General features: G+C 36.5%; 3 protein-coding genes across 5 annotated transcripts; 2 read left to right on the top strand and 1 right to left on the bottom strand.

Annotated features, from left to right (window-relative positions):
- The first annotated feature begins 4,319 nt into the window (after positions 1-4,319).
- Positions 4,320-5,618, top strand: LOC140791330 (protein LURP-one-related 8-like). The gene is made up of 2 exons (XM_073141857.1): positions 4,320-4,773; positions 4,952-5,618. Exons 1-2 carry the CDS (start codon positions 4,522-4,524, stop codon positions 5,318-5,320), a joined length of 621 nt encoding a protein of 206 aa, XP_072997958.1. The 5' UTR covers positions 4,320-4,521; the 3' UTR covers positions 5,321-5,618.
- Positions 5,619-7,598: 1,980 nt separating this feature from the next.
- On the top strand, positions 7,599-13,127 carry LOC140791333 (2,3-bisphosphoglycerate-independent phosphoglycerate mutase-like). 3 transcript variants are annotated; one of them, XM_073141863.1, is made up of 8 exons: positions 7,599-8,015; positions 8,122-8,249; positions 8,871-9,021; positions 9,106-9,309; positions 9,955-10,379; positions 10,676-10,868; positions 10,960-11,030; positions 12,768-13,127. In XM_073141863.1, the coding sequence occupies exons 1-8, from the start codon at positions 7,854-7,856 to the stop codon at positions 12,850-12,852; spliced, it is 1,419 nt and encodes a 472-aa protein (XP_072997964.1). In that variant the 5' UTR covers positions 7,599-7,853; the 3' UTR covers positions 12,853-13,127. The 3 variants fall into 3 exon arrangements, with proteins under 3 accessions (XP_072997964.1, XP_072997962.1, XP_072997963.1); XM_073141861.1 differs by having other exon boundaries at positions 10,935-11,030; XM_073141862.1 differs by lacking the exon at positions 10,960-11,030.
- Positions 13,128-14,208: 1,081 nt separating this feature from the next.
- On the bottom strand, positions 14,209-21,575 carry LOC140790652 (uncharacterized). The gene is made up of 11 exons (XM_073140818.1): positions 21,448-21,575; positions 20,090-20,288; positions 19,452-19,634; positions 19,262-19,373; positions 19,139-19,172; positions 18,491-18,525; positions 18,350-18,384; positions 18,122-18,274; positions 15,307-17,840; positions 14,682-14,765; positions 14,209-14,578 (listed from the first exon to the last, which is right to left on the bottom strand). The coding sequence occupies exons 2-11, from the start codon at positions 20,158-20,160 to the stop codon at positions 14,511-14,513; spliced, it is 3,309 nt and encodes a 1,102-aa protein (XP_072996919.1). The 5' UTR covers positions 20,161-20,288; positions 21,448-21,575; the 3' UTR covers positions 14,209-14,510.
- Between the last annotated feature and the right edge of the window lie 5,159 nt (positions 21,576-26,734).

The raw sequence follows: 26,734 nt of genomic DNA, 5'->3' as shown, positions 1-26,734 counted from the left end.
CCGCCACATTGAAATGCAGAGATCACAAGCTTTTGTCGATCATCCAAGAGATGCCTCTCCCTTTCAGAAAACGAGAGAAAACTAGAATGTGCCCACAAATTCTATTTCCTTGTAGCTTTCTTGTTGGAAGGAATATTCTTATCACTCAGCCCTTCAAGCTCATACGAGCCATCGACCCTCAAAAAAACTTATTTAAATTTAATTCATCACATTTTTCACGTAGTGATGGTATATGTCTAACTCATTGCTAGTCATGTTCAAACCTCTCCTCTCACCCTCCAACTTTATCCCTACATGGTAGTTCATGGACTCTATTCATCCTCACATCCTCCATTACTTGTGCTAAAGAAGAGTGCTGTAGTGTATCTCAATCTATTCAAAGACTTTGTTGCTGCATTTCTTCCATACATTAGTGATTGAATATATCACGTTTGCTGGTACGAATGCCTGTCTTTTTTGAATGAAACATACCATGTTGATATGTGGCTCGAGCTCACAAAAGAAAGTCCTATTAATCTGGATCTTAACCTTCTCGCCTGTCTTAATACTATTAGGTTTAGATACGTTTAGTATTTAAACATCTGACTTTGCTTCCCAGATTTGCATTAGATTTAAGAGTATGAATCAGCGACTGTACACTCTTTTATGTTTAGAAACGAATCAATTTATCTCCCCGTGATCTTTATTTATTAGGATTTTTTTCACATAAATCATGCGTCTATTTTTTTTTTTTTTGCTATATTCGACAAATCCAAGTGCCTTTTATTGTGAAAAATAAGCTCATCTATTTCCACAAGCTATTCTCATGGCATTTTTTTTCCTTCTTCTTTTGTGATGAAAATTCTCAGAGAGTTACTATTATGGATTTCTCTAGCCCCACCACCTCAACCACCTTTCACCTCATAAGTCAAAACTAACTTTACTCGAAAGATCTAACTAAATAATGTTCTCATATATAATCTATTGGATGGAGCCAAGTGAATCATGCCACAAAAGGCTTGTTCCATTTTGTCTTCTTGCTTTGTCTATTTTTTTCTTTGTTGCTACCTTCTATATTGTACTGCGCTGCATTATTGAACTTACTTCTCTCTTTTCCTTTAGTCCAACCACCTATTTGTAATCTTTAAATTTGTCAGAGAAATGGATTAAACTCTTGTCAGCGAAGGCAAATCGCTATCAAAATCAGCAGTTCTTCAGTATATTCTAACTATACACAACCTATAAGATCAAACTCGCAGATTCCAGTAAGGTTGAAAAATAAATCTATTTAATAGAAAAGGTCAAGAATGAGGTCCAACTTCTACTTATTTGCTTCATTCTCCTCAAAAATTAATCAGTAATGCAAAAATAAGCACCAAGCTTTTTTACGTGGAAAAACTCAAATGGGAAAAAAATTATGGATTCAAACTCGGATCAAATAACCCGTCAATCCTCGTAACTTTATTTTCTCAGTCTTGATCCCTAGCGCCCACGATTCATTATTTTTCGTGATTAATCTCTAATCTTAATAACCCTCGAAATTAATCTTTCTGCTTTGCTGACCTTTAAGACGAAACCATTAATGTTAGAAGATGAGACAAGCATTTGTCGGTGAATAAATGTTGTTTCTTCAAAAACTCTACTTCAAAAGTAATAACTAACCTCACTAGGATTAGAACATCTCAACCCTTATATATCTTATAAAGATACTATCAAATCCAAGTCAAATCCAGTCTCATGTAGCTCTAAAATTTACAAGTTACGTGAGGGCATTCGAACACAGCCCTAGTGAGTTCGAACGGCCAAAATACTATCTCTATATATGTAAACAATTGTAGGATATATTCGAACGCGTTGTGAATGCAGTAACTTATCTGTTCTAAATCTCGAAAATCTTTACTCTAAATATTATCGAAATATATAGATATGCTCATATATAAATATAAAAATACTTATAATATTTTGTACATATTTATCAATACTAAAATTCTAACAAATTCTAGTCATTGTTACTCTTGGCATTTCATACTTGTGTTAACATTCAACTTATAATAAGATAGCAATCCTTGTGTAGATAATAAGTGCTAGGGAGGAAGTATACAGGAGAAATTAAAATTGCAAATGGAAGGGATAAACAAAAGTAAATTGCCAAAATGCTCATATTGTATGAGTATTTTCAGATTCAAATCTTAGCAATATCTATTTCATTGGGTTACTAATAAATTGTCACTTCTCTCAGAAGAAAGAAAAAATACACAAATTAAACCACCTTACCATGTCAAAAATAAGGAAATTTGCTACCAAGAAATATGGAAATTAATATGTGAACTAGGAGACCTGCAGTCTTTTCTTAATCAAAGAGTGTGAAAAGATGACTACAAAGGTCTTGCTAGAAGCCACAACCTACCTTTTAGACCAACTACCAATCCTTACAAGGAGTGGCCACCCTTACCATAGTGGCAAACTCAATCCCATGGAACTTTAGTAACTTGTTCCAAAGGTATATATCTTGGTTGCTTTCATATTATACTTTCCTAGATGCAACCTCTTAATAGAGAATTAGAAAGCTAAACCTTCATAGTGTTAGAGAATTGGGTTCAATTTGAATCCACGATACCAAGAAAACAAACTATAGCACTATGTTAGATTAATAGATTCCATATCCACAACTGAAACATGCCTTTAATATATAATATTGTTTGTGAACTTGTACGCATCGAGTAGTATGAATGAGGAGTGATTAACTTTACCGTAAATTTTATACTTTGTCCTAGAATATATATATATATATATATATATATATATATATATATATATACACTTTATTGCAACTAAAAGATGATAACTCTTCAACTTCAAGCATAAGTTAATCAAGTTCATGCACCTAAAATGTCCGTATTTGTTTATAACGAGTGATAGGAAGGGCGGTGCACACAAGTTTAGCAAAATCTTTGACATTGCCTTTTGCTGCCGGACAAGAAATCTCGTCCAGAAGAAATGCACCTAAAAAGAAAAAAATATCTTTGCTTAAAAAGAGAACTTCGTAATCAATCATACTAATTGAGAGTGATTTTATTTGTGCAAATGTTAATCATAAGTTGATTCTATGGACAATCCAAAGTCGTTATCTTCAACCATTGTAGATTAGTCATACTAATCTCATTATCATTTTACTCGAGTTTTTAAAATTTGTACCGAAGTGCTACGATAGTTACCATGCAAACCCCCCACATTAGCGACTGGATTCTAAGTAAATTGCTAACTAAAAGGATTATTTCTACGTAAATCACTTTCTATAAAAACTGGTTATTTAAAATCACATAAAACATCTGCGAGCGCTTACTTGGCAAGATTTATAATATAAAAAGTGTCTTGAGAGGCGAAAAAGATCGATTTAAAACTCATCTATATGACTAGATACGCACTCTCATAACTAAATCTTTTATTTCAAATACGTAGATAGATATCTGGTGATGATGTGGCAGCTGTGCTGGTGCTTGAAAATGGTCAACATATATTAACATATCTAAATTAAAAAAGTGTTGTAATTGCTGTCAAGCTCCTCCTCCTTATCTCTATAATTGCTACCCAAAGTTGAAAATTATATCATTAAACTTAAGAATTAAATACTTATTTTCCGTACCGTGATTCCGTCATGAACTCATTCAACAAGTAGCACCAATCTCGCAATTAATTTCAGACAAAATTGGGGTCTTAATTTACCCCATCTCCGTCATCATACTAATTAAAAATTTAATATCGGTTGTTCATAAATAATTTTGTAGTTATCAAGCTAAATGAGCGAGCAACTCTGGGCCTCTAATTATGGTGACGAGATCCCAAACCGCCCAAGGACTCCAAGCCCACGAAATATATTCTCCCCCCCCCCACCATCTTATATTATATTTAAACACCTCCAAGTCACTCTCATCTTGCCAAGTGGCGCTCTTAGAGCCACGCGTTCCTTCTTACCGGCACTAATCGTATCATTATTTCGAGTTTAGTGACTTAGTCTTAGATTAGAACCCCACCATCTTAACGTCACGCGGCCCCCATCGCACGTGCCTGAGAAATTCTTTAATTTCCACGAGGGTATTTTCGACCATAGAAGTTTTCAATTTATAAATAAAGGAAAGTTATATTCCGTACCCTATATTTTCACGAATTTATACTTCACAACGTACCTTTTTCGCACAAAGTTATCAAAAAATAAAATATTTTGTCAGAATTAGATGCAAATATTTGAAAAAATAAAGATTTATATTATTCAAAAGAAAGTTCATTTTAGAGATATAGAGAAGACGTGCTTTAAAAAGTCGGGAATATTTTATGGATACATAGAAGGTGTTTTTAGAATGAAATCTAAAATATAGATCTCGAAACGTAAAATATTAGAAAGATAGGGTGGGAATCAGAAATTCGTACCGTGAAAAATAAAACTTTCGCTATAAATAAAGAGAGCCGAGGACTCAACTGTCTCACCCTGCTCTTCCATCTCTTTGCTCCAAAGCAATTAGTAGCGACCCCATCGGATTCCGGCGAATGACGAAGGTCCACCCGAACGTTGCCGCGCCGGAGACGGAAAAGAAGGAAATCTCCGTTGGCATGGGTGGCGGCGCCGCCGTCGTACTGACGGTGTGGAGGAAGTCACTCCTGTTCAACGGGAACGGGTTCGCCGTCTTCGACGCGAAGGGCAATCTCGTCTTCCGGGTCGATAACTACGCGTCGGAGAACAAGGGCGAGATCGTCCTCATGGATGCGACTGGGAATCCGCTCCTCACCATCCGACGAAAGGTATATACGATAAGTTTCGCTTTTTCGTGAAATTTTTATGCAATTTCGTGCTATTATGCTGCCTTCTATGGAAAATTTGCAATTGATGTGATTTGAATTCGAAATCCTGTAAAATTAGATCGATTTAGGACCAACTTTTGCCGATTTCTAAATGGTTTCTTTGGCCTCACGTGCACAGAGGCTGAGCCTAGCCGATCACTGGCTAATCTACGACGGCGAGGAGACCACAAACCCAATATTCTCCATCAAGAAGAGTCTCAACTTCCTCCACTCCAAGTCTCTGGCGCACGTGACCCCGCCGGCGGCGGCAAGCAGCAGCTCCTACGAGGTGGAGGGCTCCTACTCGCGCCGCTCCTGCGCCGTCCTGGACGGGTCGCGGCGGCAGCTCGCCGCCGTGAAGAGGAAGGAGGCCATCGGCGGCGTCGCCTTCGGCGTCGACGTCTTCCGACTCGTCGTCGAGCCCGGCTTCGACGCCGCCGTCGCCATGGCAATCGTCATACTTCTTGAGCAAATGTTTGGTTCTAGGAGCTCACTCCTAAGAGGTTGAACTATGAATTGGATGTTGTGTATCTACTTGTTTGGCATCCTTCTCCAGTGAGGTGAGACGAAAATAGATGCGAGAAAGAAAAGATCCAAAAAACAAAAACAAAAACAAAAAAAACCAAAGAAAAATGTGTCCTTTTTTATGCTTCCTTTTGCTCTGGTGAAGAAATTGGAAGCATTTTTTTTTCTTCTTTTTGGTGGTTTCACCAAAAGGAAATTGGGAGTATTATGCCATGAGAGCTTTGTGTTGAACCTTGCATATAGTAATTGTAATATAACAATATATAAGCCCTTCCGTGTTCTCTTTTCTCTTCTTTTTTTTTTTTTCTTTCCAAAGAAGTGTTCTTGATCTTATTAGAACTACCTTTGACTCCAAAGTGAGGAGGCCTTGTTTGAGTACGTTAGGAAAAATTCCAGTGGAATCCCAGCATGTAGGAATTGAAAGTGCAACTAAAGAGTCCTATAGATTTTTTTTGTTTATGATGGGTTTAATTCGCAATATTTGGATAGTTTAGGAAATTTTGGAAGAAAACAAATAGAAAAGAAGAGAGATGGGAATAGGAGTAGTGGTGGTTGGGGTTATAGTTATGGTGGTGAGAGGAGGATGAGGGATAAGAGATAGTGGGCCGAGGAGGAGGAGCTGGTGGTGGTGGTGGTGTTGGTGGGGGGCCGGATGGTGGTGATGGGTAGAGGAGAGGAGAACAATAATAGAGGAGTAAGTGGGAGAGAGAGAACAGAGTGAAGAGTAGGAAAAAATAATGAAAATATTCTTTGAAGACAATTTTTCCTATTCCTAAATTTTCATATAAAAAAATGTATTAATTCCCACACGTTGAAATTTGGACTATTCAAACGTTCCCGAAATATCTTTTTAAGACCAGTGTAGGAATTTCCAACATCTGTATAACCAATCTAGCAGACCGGTTGACAGGTCTACTCAATGAAAAAAAAAGGAAAATTACAATTTGATACCAACCGATATGTAGATACTTTTCCCATGACAATGACAAGGATGTTACTGGTTTAATTCCAATTCTAAATAATATTAAAAAGAAATTATTTTATGGACGGTAGTTTGGGAGTTTTTCGATTCGATTGATGACTTGGCAATATAGTTAGCTTTGAGGAACAACTTGGCAGCGTAATGGCTTGGAGTAAGTCTCGGCGGCGTTTGGTTCGAAGTAATTGTTCGGCGACGCATATAGCTTGAATTCTAGACTAGGCAGCTAAAAGTTCAATGGGACTAAAATGTCTCTGTATTTACGGAGAGTTAGCGTTTTGTCCGACCCTTATCTAGCTTTTAGGCTCATGAATGATTAAAAAAATTATAATTTTGATTATAGACTTCGGAAACTTCACTGTAGGATCGGAGGCTATATAAGCTTAATACAAGCTCTAATTTTCACAAAAAAATCAGAGGAAAAAGAAAAGAAAAAAAGGCTATTATTAAAATAAAATAGCATATGGGATTATTTGGCTATCAAAGATTTGATAAAATGGTGGTGTTTGACGACCACCGGTTCGAGGTGTAAACAAGCCGAGCTTAAGCAAGCTAGGCCCAGCTCGGCTCGAGCTCAATTTGAGCCTGGAAAACTTAGCTCGGTTTGGCTTGATGAGGTTTGAGCTCGGCTCATAGCTCAGCTCATAGCTTGACTCACTAGGGAGGATTTGAGGCCGAGCATTAATGAGGTGGTGGAGTAGGGAGAGAGCCTTAGTGTCGTCATTGTAGCCTCGTCGAAAGAAGCCCTCGTCGATGCTGCGACACCACAAAGGTTAGAGTAGAGCTCTCACACCACCATGCTCAATTGCACGATCATGCCCCGCCTCGGCAATGCTCGATGCGGCTCCGATGGGGACGCTTGAGCAGTGGAGATGAGGTTTCAATAGTGAGTGGTGATCGATGGCGTGAGTGGTGACTGGTGAAGAGGCTTTGGGGTGTGGGGAGATAGCACCGATGGGTTTAAGGAGATAGAATTGGATTAAGATTTTTTATTTATTTATAGAGATCATACTGACCATTGGATTTAAGATCCAACTATTGGTATATATATATATATATTTTTTTTTTTTTTATTCGAGTCTGAGCGATCCATTGCTGGCTCGGCTCAGCTTAATAATACTTTTGAGCCTGAAATTCTGGCTCGACTCATTTAGAGCTCGAGCCTAGCTATTATCGAGCCGACACCGCGTGCCTCACGAGCAGACGGTCATTTTTGACAACCCTACAACAGGCACCGGACCTGTCCCATTACAAACTCACTCCACCATCGTCTGGAATTTGTATCCTTACATGGACCAAAATAGACCCTCTTGCGAACCCAATAACTACCCAAACATACCTAAATTAATTTGGGATCCACAGGGGCAGTTATTGTTCTCCCTAGCAGTAGTTTAGCCGCCGCACCACGCGTCCTCTGAGCCATGACAAGTAGCGTTCCAGAAGTATCATGAGGTTTCACTCCATCAACTCTTAAAATGACGAGCTTTGCCTTCTTGATCCAGTTGTTCTTCGTTCTGCTCTTATCCCGTTTGAAGAAATGCGCGGCTCGGAGTTCTCGTGGAAGCTATCGGATCACCCGATGCTTCCCAAGGGGAAGACGGTGGCTGTCGTGGTTTTGGATGGGTGGGGCGAAGCCAATCCCGATGACTTTAACTGCATTCACCGCGCCAATACACCGACGATGGATTCGCTCAAGGAGGTATACTTGGTTTCATGAATCAAATAACTATTTTGCTTTCTAATGTTTGTGATGATGCTATTAATTGATAGAAAAATGGTACAAATACATCTTATGAACTCTCCAGGGTGCTCCAGAGAAATGGAGATTAATAAAAGCTCATGGAACAGCAGTAGGACTTCCCACAGATGATGATATGGGCAATAGCGAAGTCGGCCATAATGCTCTCGGCGCAGGACGTATTTATGCGCAAGGGTAACAGATCGTTAATGAGCATACTGCAATTTGTACTGCAATTTTATGTATTTCTATTGCTTCTTTTGCCGCATTATATAACTTAGTAAGTTAGTATGATATATAAGTTGACATTTTCATGCTTTAGGCTCAAGTTGTTACCTTTATTTTATTTGGTTTTGGCTAATAACTTTGTAGGGTAGATTATTGTAATGTTTAAACCCTTCTAAATTAGCTTTTAAATATCTTACTTGAACCAATTATAGGCGTGATATATTGTGTTCTTCTTTATCCTACAGATGCATGTACGCATGCCATTATGTAGATTGATGAGCAATGACGGTGTGTGTCAGAAAGTGTACTTCCATAGTTCTTCCTGATTCTACCATTCGACCGGTGATGCATGCAACGCTATTTGTTAGATTTTTGTCAGTTTGGCTTGTTACCAGCTCATTTAATATAGTTGAGGTTTTTTTAGTCAAGACATTTATAATACTAGCTCCAGATGGCAAGAGTCATACTGAGTTCATTTTCATTAGTCCTCATGTTTCTTAACTCTTAATCTATAAAATATTATACTAGATCTATCCACTCTGTGCTGCTTATGCTACAATAATGAGTAGAAAGTGTTCTCAAGAACAGAGTTAAGCTAGTGGATCAGGCTCTTGCTTCTGGAAAAATATATGAGGGAGAAGGATTTAAATACATCAAAGAAAGCTTTGGCCAAGGTACTTTGCATCTCATTGGGTTACTGAGTGATGGTGGTGTCCACTCACGACTTGATCAGCTACAGGTTTTAAACTAGTACTTCTCAGTTTTGTAACTGCAATATTTAGTTTGGTCACTCACTGTTATCAATATTATCTTGTCCTTGAAGCTGCTCCTGAAAGGAGCCAATGAACATGGCGCCAAAAGAATCCGTGTGCATATCCTTACTGATGGTCGTGATGTTTTGGATGGTACTAGTGTAAATTTTGTGGAGATACTTGAGAATGACCTTGCAAAACTACGGGAGAAAGGCACTGATGCAAGAATTGCATCTGGAGGGGGCCGGATGCATGTCATAATGGATCGTTATGAGGTGCTTGCCAAGTACCCTGAGTTGTGTGACATGTTTAAGCGTATTAGTTAACAATTTTTTTTCGTCTTCTCTCCTTATAGTTCCTTTAGCTGTGGTAGCACATTGAATCATGCTAAATTGTATTAGTTACTTAAAATACTCAACAATTTTCAGAGAACATCTAGCAGAGGATTCTCAATAAGGGAGAAACTTGATTCCAGTTTTTATTTTCAATCTGCTCTATCAAACTATTAACAAATCTTAATCCTGTCGATACAGCCTGACATTCTTGTTGATTTTGAGAAATTATAGTACATCACAGTAACATGAACATAGAAAGACATGAAAATCTTATAGTTCAACTTACTAGTGCATCAATCAGTTAAAAGAAAAGGATCATTCAATAGAATGTTAATGTTCGGCATGTATTCTTTTGAGTACCTTAAGCTGAGCTGATCTTTTGATCCATCATTATATGTCTTTTAGGATTTTCTGCCATATGGTGCAATCATTGATTCATTTTGTCACGTAGTATTTTTTCCTCTCTCTCTCTCTCTCTCTCTCTCTCTCTCTCTCTCCTATTTGCATTTATGTTTTTGACTACCCAATGGAGCAATTAGCTTTTCTTTTCTCTGTCATGATATCTTGCATATTGTGTTTTTGTAGAACGACTGGGAAGTTGTTAAGCGTGGTTGGGATGCTCAGGTTCTTGGTGAAGCGCCATACAAGTTTCGTAGTGCTCTTGAAGCTGTGAAGAAGTTGAGGGAAAATCCTGATGCCAATGATCAATACTTGCCTCCTTTTGTGATAGTTGATGACAGTGGAAAGGCAGTTGGACTTATAATGGATGGTGATGCTGTCGTAACATTCAATTTCAGATCTGATCGTATGGTGATGCTTGCTAAAGCACTGGAGTATGAGAAATTTGACAAGTTTGATCGTGTAAGATTTCCCAAGATTCGATATGCTGGAATGCTTCAGTATGATGGTGAGTTAAAGCTTCCGAGTCACTATCTTGTCTCCCCTCCTGAGATAGAGAGAACATCCGGTGAATACTTGGTGCACAATAGCATCCATACATTCGCTTGCAGGTAAAATACCATATAGAATTGAAATTTTTGCTATTTCTCATTTTTCCAGAAACTGGAATTCTTAGTTTCTCATTTCACAACTTATTATGGGGAGTACTTAGCTTTTCAAAAAAGTTATAGAGAGCATTACCTTTCAGGAACTATCCTTACTTTTAAGGTTTCTTTCTTTGTCTTGCACCTTAATCTTTGAAACATCTGAAGCTAAGTAGGTTAATGAACTGAAAATACTGACCCATGAAGTGCTTCTATATTCAGTTTTGAAGCTTATTTTCTTCTTTTTTGTCTTTTTCTAACAGTGAAACAGTAAAATTCGGTCATGTCACCTTTTTCTGGAATGGAAATCGGTCGGGTTACTTTGACCCGAGCATGGAGCAATACGTTGAGATCCCAAGTGATATTGGAATTACATTCAATATTCGACCAAAAATGAAGGCCTTGGAAATTGGAGAAAAGGCAAGGGATGCAATCCTAAGTGGCAAGTTCAATCAGGTAATATATTTGCTATTAGAGGAATGTATTTTTGCATCAATCTCTTGTTAATTAGCTAAATGTAAGGTCCGCGTCAACCTTCCAAATGGAGACATGGTGGGCCATACAGGTGACATTGATGCCACTGTTGTTGGTTGTGGGGTTGCTGATGAAGCTGTTAAGGTAATGCTTTGCAATTTTTAATTGACTTCTATATCTATTGTATACAGTCGTAGGAACCTTGAACGAGTGATGGGTGACAGTACTTTCTAATTTTTGCTCCCTACTTTGTAAGCTACTCCAATTTTGTTTTAGATCGTTCCTCCACTAGTAGAAAATAAGAGAAGTGCATCAACCAAAGTGGGAGGAGTAAAGTGCAACAACAATGGTGTCAGTGGCACGTGCTGTGTCGGGCCACCATCAGCACGGAGAGCACCAAGCAACACGCCTCAGCATGCCTCTACGTGCCAGTGGCACATATTTATAATATTTTTAACAAATATGTTTTTTAGAATATTTAAATATATTTTTAGGGTTTTTTAGAATCTTTATTTTTAGTTTAAATATATATATTAAAACATTCATTATAGTATTTATCTTTAAATTATTTTTGTAAATGACATATTTTATTAAAGATAAAACAATAGTTAAATATAAATATTATTCAACATATAATATGATTGAAAAACTAATATTAATGACTGAATATCCCATAATATAATTGAATACTTCATAATATAATTGAACACATAATAACATTCAACACACAACACTAATTAACAATAATTTAATAATTAAAAAAACTAATATCTAGTTGAATATAGCATGGTGAGGAGGATCAATGACTTCATTGTTGACACAAGAATAACACAAAAATATTGCACTAAATATTGTCGATAATTTTCAAAACTTATCCATTGATAGTATTGCTTGTTGTAACATCTCACATAATTTTTAAATAATTTTTTTAATTCTCCTAGGATATGAGATGAATATAGAATCCACAGGAACTAAAGTTAATTTGATGATGATTAATGCAAATAAGAATTTTTTTAAAAAAGGACTCCACATGCCATACTGGATCGGCACGCAGCCTTGCTAGACCCACACACCCGTGTCGTGCCACTACCAGCACGCAAGTGCCAGTTGGCATGGGGCTTGCCGACCAACAAGGCCATCCTTAAAGTGTAAAAAGATTACAAAGGACTTGATTCCCTCCTCTATTGTTCATGTTCTCATTATTCACTGATTTAAACGCAGGTTCTTATAGTTGTCAATCCTTCCCTTATATAGGCTGGATCCACCTAAGGAGAATTAATCATGATTATAGTTGGTGGATATTTTTTTCAGTAAATAATAATTTTGAACACTATGTTTCATGTGAAGTATATCCTTATCATAGAACATGAGAAGGGTAGCATACTCAGGAAAGCAGATGAAAAGTGAAGAAGCCTAGAGAAGAATCATCTTTGAAAAAGAAATGCACCAAATATTTTACCTTATTTGGAATTTGGTTTCAGAACTCCTATTGCTTCTCTCAAAAGAAGCCATTGTCTCGTATCTTGCATCTAAAACTAACTGATGGTAGAATGTAACTATATAACCATCGAGTTCCACACAATTATTTTAAGGACAATATGTCACACTGAATAATGAAATTCTGTATCAGTAACTAGATGTGTATGATGACTTTTGGGTGGGTGTCAGGTTCTACTGTCACTTAGTTTTGATGTATTTTTAGGATTACTTGAGGCTATTTCTGTTACTATGGGTCTTATATCTGGAAAATAAAATTAATTCCTCTTTCTTTTTCTTTTTTTTTTTGCAAGACTAGTGAAAGGTTAGTTTGAACATATAAGCTCATTGTGTCTCAAAATATCCTTTCATTTCCTCTTATGTTCTTCCAAATAAACTCTGCAGGTTCCAATTGCCATTGGGGGCCCTGGACTTCCAGCAGGCGTTAGATTTCGCAAGGATCTGCCAAATGCTGGCCTTGCAAACATAGCGGCAACCTTGATGAATCTCCATGGTTTTGAGGCTCCTGCTGACTATGAGGCAACTCTAATTGAAGTAGTTGACAATTGATGGAAGATCTACTGCAGTTTGCACATATTAGATCCAGCATCTACAATATTCCAGTTTCGTCCTAGTTGAGTTTGTTAAATATATGAAGTGTACGATGCTATATATGCACGATTATCAAGTATTTTAGAGTAATAATGATGCTATGTTGACGTTACGCTAAATCCTTTGATATTATAATGTCAGATGAGTTATATATCTTTTTCTCTTTCTGAGAGTTCTAAAAGATGTTCATGTACAATTCTGAACACCTTTCTCCGAATCAAACTTCACGTTCTAAATCGAAAGAAATACAGAAAACTAGGAGAGGTAGATGCGATTCTGTTTTGTTTAGTTTGTAGTACGTACACAATTTGGCTTGTTTAGCAGACTTTTTGACCAAACTAGCCTCTTTTAAAACTTATTTCTCCAAAAAATAAAAAACTCTGCCTCAAATTTAATACTAAAATGAATTTATCGTACTGTCACTCTACAGAAAACGTTCGAACGTATCAAAACGTTAATCATATTAGCGTTTTATATTAAAAAACGTTGAAGAGTTAGAGCATTTTTTTAAAAGAAAACTAAAAAAAAAAATAGGAGCTACAATATAGATCTTTTCCATATCTTTTTATGATGATAAATGACTAAAATTAATAATCAAGCAAGAAATTATGAACGTTACAAACTTTTTATTTATATTTTACCTAGATTCTCTTATTTAGCGTTTTACTTAAAAAAATATTGATATAATTCGCGTTTTACCTTAGTAGAATAGACATTTTTCATATTAAATTTAGGGCGTAAGTTATTTTGATAAATAAATTAAAAACAGTTATAGTTTGGTCAAAAACTCTGTTTAGCATGCCTCCTCAACAAAAGAGATATATTGCCACATATACAAGGAGAGGAATTGCACATTCCAAACATATATTACCACAAGCTTACAAACACTACAAACATTATACTAAAATTATAAATATGCCACTAAAAGTGGTGACATGGCATCTTACCAACCTTTGATTTCTTTCTTTCTTCATAATCACTAACAATATCATAATCAATACACGAAATGATAACACGTCATTACTATGTAAAGTGGCATTATTCTTGCCACATATACTTGTCCAGTCAAGCTGATAAGAAACGATGTTTATTCTCGACTTCTTGCATAGAAATTCTAGTCACCAGCTGCAGCAAACCGTAGCTATGCACATCCAAGAGCATGTTCCAATTCCAAACCACCAATGTTATACTGAGGTAAAATTGGGTATATTTCATCTTTGAAAGAGTACAAATATTTGGGGATGGACTAAAATCTCACTATTAAATTAGTAGTATGCAGTTACACGCCAACAGATTCTTCTAGACATGTCAATCGACTCAATACCAACCTTATACAATCATGTCAAAGTTCTGCAAAGAAAAGCTTTGACTACATTTACACGGGGGAGAAGAAAGTGAGCAGATCTCTTAATAAAAACAAAAGAGAAACAAATATAGCTTGATACTTTCATCTGGACATTACTGATATCCTCAAAGGAAACTGGCATCTACACCTGATGGTCAAGTTGGCTCCATGACCTGGAGCACTGCTCAGCTCTATCGTGGCTTTGAATCACTGGATTTGCTGCTCCGGAATGTTGAGAGAGAGAAGAATGATCGTGATGCTGTAATATAGTTTGAGAATGATACCCAGAGATTACATAAATTAGCAAATTAGTGGTATCATCGGTCTCGAAAAGCACATGATTGAATTTTGAAAGAACTTACTTTTTGTCGGGTTAGCTGTTACTGAAGCTTGCCCTTCGTGCAACTTATCAGATAGTGAACTGAGGCTGCTGCCACTTGGTTGAGCTGACAGGAAAATTTTCTAAGCATTAAAATCACATAAGCAAATATACATACACACACATTGTATATACACATGGATATATGGGGTACACTAGCTGAAAGATATCGAGTAACACTTGAAGCTAATTTATGACATTACAAATGATGTTATTCTGGTCAAAAGAATTATTTCAAAATGGGGTAACTGGTTAGTCGAACATTTCCTTCTCAATTCAGTTCATCAGGAACTTAACTGCTAGTCCAGATAAGTCAAAGTAACTTAAATTAATTTTAGCCAATTACCAAAAGATGTAGCCAAGAATATCGGACTTCATTATAGAAAAATGTGAACTTGGTTCTTCACACTGATAAGGACTTCATTTCTGAAGGAAAGAAAGAATAAGGATGTAGTCTCATGTAAAATTGGGCAGTAAAATAAAATCAAGATCCTTCAATTTCCAAAAGAATGTGCCATCATATTCGAAGGCTTTCATGTCTTGTGTTTTGGAAAGAATTTCAATAGAATTTAAAATGCTAATTCATCGCCAAAATACATCCATCATACCTGGCAAAATACTGTGCATCTTATGGTGGTCAACAGCCCTCTTGCTAGAATTCCCACTATCAAAACTTTGACCAAAGCCTTTAGCTTGCAGGACAACTTTCCTCGATAACAAATCTAAACTCTTCTTATTAGCACCTCTAGACTCTTCTTGATCATCCTCCCCTTCAGAAAAAGTTGATGGACTGGCCCAGCCAGTCACATTGGCATCACCCTTGCTCTTCCTAGCAAACTTTAAAAGCCTCTTCAGTCCTTTGGGAGCGTCTTTCTGATAGACTAAAGCAGGAGGGTTCTCTGCATTTCCCCACTCAATTATTTCTGATTCACTAGTATCAGCTTGCAGCATTTGTGATAATGAATGATGGATCCGTGGGCTTGATGATGATATTGGTGCAATCCCAGGGGAGACTGCATCAGTCATCAGGCCCCTTTCACATGTAGTAGGAATTTCCTGATGATCTGCTTCCACCCAAGCAGTTGATGAGATGTCCATGTCCTCATCAGGTTGGATCTCAGCAGCAGGAGGCTCAATTGACTTGTTGACGCTACTGTCTACTGGAGCTAAACTCTGCTCCAGATTTTCTGTTTTTTCAACACTACAGTCATTATCTAGCAAAATTTCTAAGTTTGTGTCAACATCATTTTCTGGTTGAGCAAGATCAACCTCCAGTACCTTACTGGTTGACTCGATCTTCACAACAGAAGACTCCTTGTCTTCAGCCAAGTTTTGGCTTTCACTGCCTTTCGGAGAGTCCACAGGTTGGGGAGCTTTGCTCTTAGATGAAACAGGACCAACACCAGGACCACTTCCATTGCCTTTTCTCAGGAAAGGCTTGGATTCTAATGGTACAACACTACTCTTCTTCGTAACCTTGTTATAGAAGCTTGGCTTGGTTGCGGTCAAACCAGATTCATCTCCCAAGTCAGGTGAATTACCAGTTTTCAATCTTCTACTGGTCTTTGTCACAGGTTTCAGCTTCTTTTCTTCTTGACCTTTAGAGTCCTGCTTGCCACCCATTACAGTTCCTTTCTTGTTTTTCTGTTGCTGAAGAGGTCTTTCAGTTCTGGCGCTTGGTTGAGTTGGTGCAGTTTGCTTCTTTCGCTGGTTAGGTGGTGTATTAGTTGAAATTGTCCTAGGAATGGATTTAGTTAACTGAGATCCATTTGCTTTGGGAGATGGTCCCGATGAACCTGAACTACGACTAGCTGGCAGCGGTGATAATTTTGATGAAGCTTTTCTAGCTGGTGTCTTTGAAACATCTTTCTTGGGTAAAACGGGTGGGGATGAGTTCCTTCTTGGTCTTTGGGAATGAATTGGTGAAACATGTTTTTCTATGGTACCACTAGTTTTCGAGACCATCTGCGCTTTACTCTTCTCAAGGGTTTCATGTAAAACCTTGAATTTTGCTTCCTTTGCTGCTCGCTTTCTAACGTTTTCACACCGAAGCTTTTCATCTCTTTTCTCCTTATATTGACTATAAAAATCACCTTTCTGCTCACCAGATGAATCCACAAGCCCATTCGTAATAGCATTTGTACCTTTGTACTTGACAGGTTTATTCCCCATCATTTTCATAAGCATTTGGTTAAGCTCAGCTTCTTTCTGCCGATTCCACTCAGCTGAAAGTGTTAGTCCATCACCATTTTCCTCAGGCTTTGGCTTTATCAGATCTGTTGAAACACTCATTGGAGGTGATAACATCCTGCCAGGCTCTGATGGTGTAGCTACATGAGCATCAACATGTGGTATTGCAACCTCAGGTAGGACCAAATTACTTAGTTGAGGATCAGAATCAACCATCACCTCAACTATTTTTTTCTCCTCCTCAGGAACAAGACTGATGGAAGTGTTTAAAGATGCAGTATCTGCTGTGTTTTCCTGTGACCTATGTGTAAAGGAATCACCCATGCCTGAACTCCACCTTCTTAGTACAGTCTTGTTAATATTAGTTGCAGCTTCACCTGAAGCTCTTCTTTTCTGAGCATCCAAATTCTGATCCTTCTGTTTGCTCTCAAAAAGATTGATTGCATCTTGAACACTCATCCTTCTCACTGTGCTCTCAGGCTTCCTTGATGGCTGCTCGGATTCTTCATTACAGCTATTGGTTTCATCAGCATCCCTATTAAGAGACATTCTTTCTCTAGCAGGATAATAATTGAGGCTCTTAATCGTAATTGCTGTTGACCTACGGGATCCCGATCTCCCTATTTGGACTCGTCGCATCGGAGAAGCAGATCTTCTGGGTGATGCAGATCTTACAATAGGCCGGCTCCTTTCAACAACGGCTTGATCTTCATCACTCAACTCAGAAGACTCCTCACTTTCACTAGAGCTATGGCGCTCAATTTGGGCAAGTTTTGCTGGAGAGACACTGTTGCTTGTTGAATATAGGATATCAGTCTGAGGCTTAGGTTGACATATCTCTGTTGCACTCTCACATTTCTCATTTGAATCATTGGAAACCATAGATGGCTGATACGAGGGTTCTGAGGATTGGCAATCAGAGATAATTGCTAAATACTTCAGCAATGAATTCCTGAATGCCAGAAACAGGAAGAGTTAACTTGATAACAGAATGTGGGAGAAAGATAAAGATGAAGATAAATAAAGGTCACAATCAGTTCAAATAATGCAAAAATTCCAGAAGGAACCAGAAGTGGAAAGCAGAGAAAAGGAAAGGAGAGAGAAATGGTAATGTCACTTGTGGTGATAAAATAAGCATAGTAATTAATCCAGCTTCTTTAAAAAGCTATGTTCAATTTCCAATACTTTCTAAATTATAGTAGAGGTGAATGTGTCGTCAATTTGATGATGTACCTCAAGTCTAGCGCTCCAAAATGCGCAGCAAATGCACTTATATCAGAGATCTCTTCCTTGGATAAGTTGGATCCTGCAGCACGGTTCAATGAAACTACGGTCTCTTCCTTGAGTGTCATGAGTCTTAGGTCCAATGCTCGAAGCAATTCATTTCTGCTAGTTACCATCTTACAGTGATTAGATAATAGGACATAAAATAGGAAGTACAAAATAGAAAGGAGCAATTACTTTGTAGGGTCTGATGAAACTGTATCAACATTCACCTGAAAATAGTTTCATCATATGAGCATTTATATATGGTAAATAAAATACATGTTGAATAACAGTAAAAGGAATGACACAAGAAGAGATTAGAGAAATAGTAATTACTTGATGGGCCAGCCTCACATCTTGCAAGAAGCCTCCTGTAAAGATTGAGCATAACTAGCATACTGAGTATGAGCACTACAATCTTTACCACAAGAAAGAAGGAACACACAAGAAAGCAGCAATACAATTCTCATCACTTTTTGATCCTTATTTCAGAAACAACTTCCTTAAGCTTTTATACAATGTATATATGTTAAAGCTATAAAATTCTTATACCTTAATCTCATGAGTATCTCATGCCATTTAACAATCAACAAGTTATTGTTCAAAGAATGAAATGCATGCGAGAGTGACAGATAGAGAATCGTCATTGATTAGAATTACATAGCATCATGCATCAAACCTGCAGCACGGTTATCAGGCAACTTCTTTTTTCTCACAGAAGAAGCAACAATATCAGACAATTGAAATGCACCAATTATTCATTTATGAGAAGTATGGAGAAAAAACGTGGAAAGGAACTTGGGTCAGTAACTGAAGAGAAAAGTATGAAGATAGATTTTCAGTTATCAGGGGTTAAAAAACTAGAGGTGATGGTTCTAATTTATGCATGTTTTTTACATAGCAAACAGATTATGTAGCTTTTTAAAAGAAAACACATCCAGTTCAGGACATTTAGTTTATTTCAAAGGGATTCTTCAGCACTACCTGTCAAGCCACTTCCCAAATGAGTTGGACGATCCTATAAACGAGAAAATGTATTGCATTAATGAGCTTTAGTGAACAACATTTGAACAAAAGAAGAACCAGCTTTTGGAGAAATTATGCTACCTTAAGATAGAGAGCAAGATGGAACTTTCTAGTTTCCTCCAACTGAGAAATCTCACTTAGCATTGCATTGGAAGACTTTAACACCTCAGGTGAGTCCACAAAATGAAGGAATCTGAAAGAAAAGTTCACATAAGTCATATTTCAAACAGCAACCTATATGCAAAAAGAAATTTCCTTCTAGCATACCAACCTTGCTAGGGTGGACTTGGTGAACCAAGAAACTTTGAGCTTTTCTCCTAGCTGTAGCTTAAAGGTGCCATTTGACATATTAGATTGAACACCTTTTGCTTCTGGTAAATGCAGTGCTAGCTGGTCAAGAGATCCATATGCTAGCTTTTCAGTTCTGCCTTTGCTGCAAACAATTGCCTCATACCTGTGTACAATTTTTTTGAGAAACTCTATTAAAGAAAAGGACTGGAGTTATGCATAGATATTAAAGGCAAATAGAGAAAGTCAATCTAACTGTATAGATGTACATATTTATTGAATCCAACTTTGGATGTAAAAATAATGCTTATATTCATCACACTATAGACTAACAAAGCCAGAATATTTCACTTCTTGTTCATGCATGCATAATACGGTTCCAATATTGACCAATTAAACATATTGATATATGCACAATCCAACTATGATACTACATATTATCTTTGTTTTCATAGTTGCTAATCAGTTAACTAAGGCAACAGAATAGTTAACATTTGCCCACATATGCACATAAGTCTTCTCACGATGACTGGCCAAGTGTAATCAAGCAAAGGAAAAAAGTGAAAATTAATAAATATGGTGTGGCAATGATCCAAGAGAATCTAGCATCTTATGATTCACCTGTTTTGAGTTGATGATATCTGGAAGACAGCATAATCAAGATCTGCATTTACATGTATCTTCCCCTCCATCTTACTATTCACCAGAGAACGTCAACTCTCAGGACACTGACACTTCACGGACTAGTTTAAATTTTCAACAAAAAAAAGAAGAAGCAAACATGCTGGTAGGCGTCCAGCAACACTTTCAACTGAAAGACCTGTACAACAAGAAAACCAACATAAGCTGCATTAAAATATGCCCTGACTTGCCTTTCAACAATCAAATGCCGGATGCCAAGTTAAGAATGGATATATCTTACAGAAACAAGAAACTCTAGAGCATAGAACTCTTAACCACAAGCAAAAACAAAAACTAGTATCCAATTAAAGTCAAGATTTGTTTATTACTTGATGGAACATAATAAAAAAGAGAGAAAATGTAGTATCCAATTAAACTTCCAGAAAATGTAACAACTATAAAAGCTTCTAATAAGTGGTACAATTAACAATTACATACCAGCTTCTCTTAAGTTCCAATCAAGACATGTTCAGCAAAGCCAATCATGAAGCAATGTAATTGACTTTGGCATTCCGTAATAATTAAAAGTACAGATTCATTACATAGCTTCGAGGAGATAGACTACTTTGCCTGCATGCAATGACTAACCAACTAGAAATTCCGAAGGTCTGATAGAAAGGAAAAAAAAAGGTAAATCCTTGAGATCACCCAGAGGGAGAAGATATTACCTTTTAGTATTAAAAGGACACCCATTCTTTCTGGATCACACCAATCAAATGGTAACATTTTCACGCCGTAAAATTTAACTAGAGATCCAGAAAAGCAAGACAAGCAACTACATTTACCATAAAACAGTAAACCTCATTCCAGTACATACTAGTACGGAACATTGCAAAAAGACTTTCATAATACACGTTCAAAAACTTTCAGATCTTACCTTGAATCTCAAATCCAACTAGCAAGCAAGACAAAAGGACTAGCATAACTACATACCTAAAACACCGATTAAACCCTAAAAACGCATAAAAACACCATGCATTTGCGCAAAACTTATCTTTCTCAATCCATCAGCTCCCGTTCAGATGTTTAAACAAGACAACCCTCAAATCTCACATATTACCCCAAAATGGACCTTAAACCCGCACTACCTCATCAAAAAACTACACCGAACGAAGCAAAAAACCCGAGATCTATCTCATATCGTCCAATTCGTCCATCAAATGCAACGGGGACCAGATCCTAGACCAAATGGGAGCTCGCCACCGTCAAAAAGAACTATCTCACTCGATCTCTTAGAGATGAAGAAACACAAAGAAGATATCACCAAACCCAAGAAAAATAGCATGTGGAAAGAATACCAGATCCCGTTCAGAAAACCCTAACTGCTCGCATCCGCTTCCCCTCAGATCGAATCGTGTGGTGTGGTGGGGTGGGGTGGGGGGGGGGGGGGGGGGGAGATTTCTAGAGGAAGGGAAGAAAAGTGAGCGAAGGAAGAAAGGGAGTACGAGCCGAGAGTATAAGTAGCGAAGCCAGAATGACTCATTTGCCACTCTATTCTATATTATTTACGTATACACCACGGGGCTTTTGAATCCATATAAGCTCACTTTTTCTTTTCATTGGACGGAATTGCCCCTGAGGAGTTCGATACTTGACCGAGCGACACCTCGCCGTCTCGCGAGAGCAACCGCTCGGAGCGGGGGGAGAACGTGGAACGAGGCGGTTCGTTTCGTAGCGGTTCGAGAAAGCGACGGAAGGAGCTCGTCTCGGGAGACGATAAATCGGCGTCGCAAAAGGAGCCACGAGAAGAAACAAAACGGGAGCATCCGGAAGTGTAATTTTATTTTAATTTTTCTTTTGGATAATTTTACTTTAGACCCCCTAACTATCATAATTTCATACAATCTTTTTAAACTTTTTTATTACCATATACACCCATTAAATTTTTTTTTTAAAAAAAAAAAAAAAAAATATATATATATATATATTTTAGTAAATATGAAGCCAAAATCTTTTGACTAGACTGAGGCCCATGTATGACCAACATCAACCTGGTCTAATTTGGTTGCATTTGTATATGTTGACAGACTGAGGAAAGAGGTGGGGGCCAAAATGACTGCATATGTTTTAGAATGTCTTCTGAGAAATGGTAAAAGTGTAAGTGATGGAAAAAATAAAGGTTAATTAGATTCTGTTTGCAGTTTTAACCTCTTGATGAGTGGGGTATATTATATAATTGGGCCTAAGTGATCATCACACCCTAATACAAAGAGAATAGAAACAAAAAATGGACTAATAAGATTAAAATTTATAAAGGAATATACTGTGACACAACATATTTTTAAATTCTAAGAGTTAATGATGAGGTGCTTGAAGGAATCGTACAACATCAAGAAAAGAAAAAGGCCTCATTTTGTCCCCATTCTTTTACCACCGGGTACATTTAATTTTAAAATATTTTATAAATTATATCTATTATTTTATTTATTTTATAATTCACATTAAAGATAATTTTATAAATTATATATTATTTTAACTAATTAATATTAAAAAATTACTCAAATATCATTCACACTATTTTTTTTTCTCTCTGCCCTTCCTCCTCCTCTGAAGAAGTCATTAGTAATTTAGATATTTATAAATTATTTTATATATTATAATAATAAAATATTTTTTAAATTATACTATTTAAATTAACGAAGAATATTAAATAAAAATAATAAGAAACATATAAGAATTTAATGATAAAATAGATGTAGGCTGTAACTTATAAAATTCCATTAATTTTAAGGCGCGTTCCATATTATAATGTCACGCAAAGAAGCTTCGAGAAATCCAAGCCATCTTTATCAGCATAAATAACACATGTAGTCTAGTGTTGTCCTATTATATACACATATAATTAATTAATTAACTATAGTACTCGAATATAAAAATATATAACATAGAATATAGAGTGTGGTCCTTTACTTTTCTCTCTCTCTCTCTCTCTCTCTCTCTCTCTATATATATATATATATATATTATTAATAAACAAGCTCATGCAGATCATGTTCTAACTCGGCTTGTGGCTTGTTTAATAACTAAGCAACCTTGGCACATGAATAAACTCTGTATGGATAGATCTATAATTTGTTAGAATATAAATAATATAAACCATTATTTTAATTAATTTATTTAAAATGGTGAGTTGGATAATATCATAATTTTAGGATTTGAATTCAGAATTTTTCAAACTTATTTATTTATTAAAATATAAAAATATCTATTAATTTAAGATGATTGAATAATGTAAATATACAATTCTTTTAACATATGTGAGCACATAATAAGCCAATCATATACCAGAAAAAAAGAACTAAATTTTTTAATATATAGATTGAACAATTAAGTCAACTCTTTTAAAAATTTATCAGATAATAAGCCTCCATATTAGTAAGGAATTTAAATCCGTAACCTATGTCGTAAAAGTGGTAGGACTTAACCATTGAGCTACAGTGATTACCAACTTAATATAGAGCTAGTTTTAAATCAAACAACCCCGAGAAGATAAATAGTTAATTTTTGGAATCAAACACACCTAATAAAAAGGGAAATTTTTGAAAAGAAAAAGTGAAATTGCTGTCCTAAGCTCAAGAATGAGTCAAGGGGCAAAATGGGAACGTTTGAGCCAATTTCCGTGGAACTTGTTTCGTATGCTTGACGTAAATTAATATATGCACGGTCTGAAATGACGACCGACGCGTGTCAGTATGACCGGGGATGTCTAATGAGGCTTTCACACCTACGTAAGGCATCGATATGCTTCCGGAAGTAATCGTCACCGTCCTTTTGGTGAATCCAACGGTCTGGAGAGACAGAAGCTGTTTATTATCTTCGCGTTGACCAATGCCCAGTCTCCAGCAGCAGGGGTAGTTTCGTCACTCCGATAGCAAATTCGGATTGGGATATCTATTCTAGATTTCTAGTTGGTGTGGCTTAATGTACCGATACCATTGAGATTCGAATCAAAGGAGCACTGCTCCATTGGATGGTCTCATTATAAACTTCAAACATTGACTCACTTTCGAATCTATTGATTCAAGAAATTAGTCAACTAATGTCCACTCAGTGTGAGCTCACTCAATTAGTTTGACATATCTAATTATATTCAAGAGAAAACACAAAAAGAATTGTAGAATTTAAGTAAGTGCGTTGAGAGTTGTATAGTAGTGTGTCATAATCGACTCTACGAAATCAGCTTATACTATATTTTAATTTTTTATATAATTTAATTAGTATCTTAGGAAATTTTTATTATTATTATTCAAGGGGTCGAAGGCTTGATATGAAATGGATAAAGAGTTAATTCTCATTAAAATATTATTAAATTTTAACCAATATACTAAGCCATTTAGTCTAAGTTTCAAGTTTGTGTGTGTCACCGAACTATTATACAAAATTAAATATCGTCGAAATATTACTCTAAATTGTCACGCTACCGAGCTGCTCCTTTTAATTAACATCATCATTGTCTATAAGTGATTCATTCATACTCTATCCCAGTTAAGATTTTACATTTCATGCATCTTTAGTTTTGCTATGATTTCTTATGATAGTGTAACTCTTCACGAGTTAACTTTATCTCATGTTAATATTATCAAAAATAGAAATGAAAACTTTATCTCATGCCGATCTACTATGATTTCCATTTTCCAGTGAACAATCGCCCACGTCCGCTACTTTTGAGACAAAATTTAGCATCATTGACGGGTATGATTTGATAATTAGCCCGTCCCAACTTTCGGCATTAAAGCCTAATTAATAGCACCGACATAGCCGGTAATAAGAAGCATAAGAGAAGAAAGACTTAAAAAAAAAAATAATTGTTAATAATTATAGATTTTTACTAAAAAATTTAATATATATATATATATATATATATAAGCTTTCTTAAGAGTTGCCCAAGAGATAATTACAATTGGTTTAGTTTTACCTATTTGAACTAAACTTTTTTATATTTTCAACTTAAGTATTTAACTCCTATTATATATATAATATGGACCATTCACTATGACTTAATATATAGGGAGGGCCAAGACTACAATGTATTAAATACTTAAAATTAAAAGTACAGAAGGTTTCATACAACTGAACCAAACAATCAAGGAGTAAAGCGTAAATTTTGCGACCACTTGGCTAAATTTCTGCAGCTGGCCCCACTGACCACCAAACACTTATAACCTTTCCTAGATTAGATGGGCGTAGCAAATGCGTTAGTGATCCCAGTGATGCAGTACAGTTGTAAAAGCTCTAAATTGCTTTCCAAACTATAGAGAGATAGAGGAGATGAGAAAGCCTTTTCCAATCTCATTCATGCCTTTCCAAAAAGTTCACCATGTGGATGGCATGGCATGTGAGCAAGCGAGGGATGGCCGCCCATCCAGGAAGCATTACACTATCGGTTATCCCAATTTCTTTTCCTTTTTTTTTTTCTTTCCTATTTTATTAATGTAGGAAATATTTCCACTCTAATTAAAATCTTTAAGGTATTTTAGTTTTTTCTTTTAAAAATTAATTAAAATATTTTATTTATTTATTTTTGTGTGTGCAATAATAATAATAAATGGGGAGAGGAGAGCAGGGGCATTTAAAGTGGAACTGAGGCAAAAGGGTGCGGGGAGCCTTGGCTTCCAATATACGACGCTGCCAACAAACGCAAGCAAAGGGTGAGGAATTTTTGGAATCAATGGAAGCAAAAGCTCGTTGGTTGGGATGGGGGGTTTCGTCAGGATAACGGCTAGTAAAGTTGGGGCAGAAAAAGACGTAGGCAGAAGGCGACGGAGGGGATAAATAAATTATATTATGATCATAAATTGTAAAAAGGAGGCATAAAACGACTGGGGCGGGTGGACCCTGATGTATATTCTCCAATGAGGAGCGGTGAGTGGTGGTGGGCCCGCGCGTGGGGCACACCGTCACTGTGTGAAAGTCTCCCCCTAAAGGCTCTGTCCACCAGCACGTGCCACTGGGAGGGTCCCACCCTAATCCTATCCTTAATTAGTGTTAGAATATTAAATATAAAAATGCCATCCTAATTTAATAAACTAACTTTATATCTTATTAGATACAAATCCGTTTAAATATATATTTTACCTAAACCAATTTTTTGGGTCTAGCAAAATATTTCAAATAAAAGAAATCATTAAAATATTACAATATAGTTGGTGAGTTAACAATCAGGAGTCTATGTTTGTTTGATTGATGCATAACCCTTTCTTATTTGTAATATAACTAAACATCACTCTTGAGTGATAGAGTTATCGACACCCAAACACTCCCCAGTCATGCGAATTATGTTAAATTTGCAAAATATTTTCATGTATGGTAGAATCCGCGTTAAAATTAACCAGCTTACATATGGATGAAGAACTAACCTATTCACCACATAACTCACTGGATATATCCGGACTATCTGCAGGATAAAGTAACCATGTCAGCATAAAATAGGTATAGAAGACGAACAGCAAAGCTAGGAAAACGTAAAAAGAGTTTCTGATAAAATCACTAGAGAAAACTGGAGAAGAGTTTCAGTTCAAACAGTGCACAAAATGAAGATGCAAAGATGAAAATTTATCCAGCAAGTTACAATCTCTCAGCTACCTC

The sequence above is a fragment of the Typha latifolia genome, chromosome 6 (genome assembly GCF_019914945.1).
Source record: "Typha latifolia isolate L0001 chromosome 6, TyphaL0001v2, whole genome shotgun sequence".
Taxonomy (NCBI): domain Eukaryota; kingdom Viridiplantae; phylum Streptophyta; class Magnoliopsida; order Poales; family Typhaceae; genus Typha; species Typha latifolia.
The sequence above is the reverse complement of the archived record's forward strand: the minus strand, read 5'-3'. Positions and strand labels throughout refer to the sequence as shown.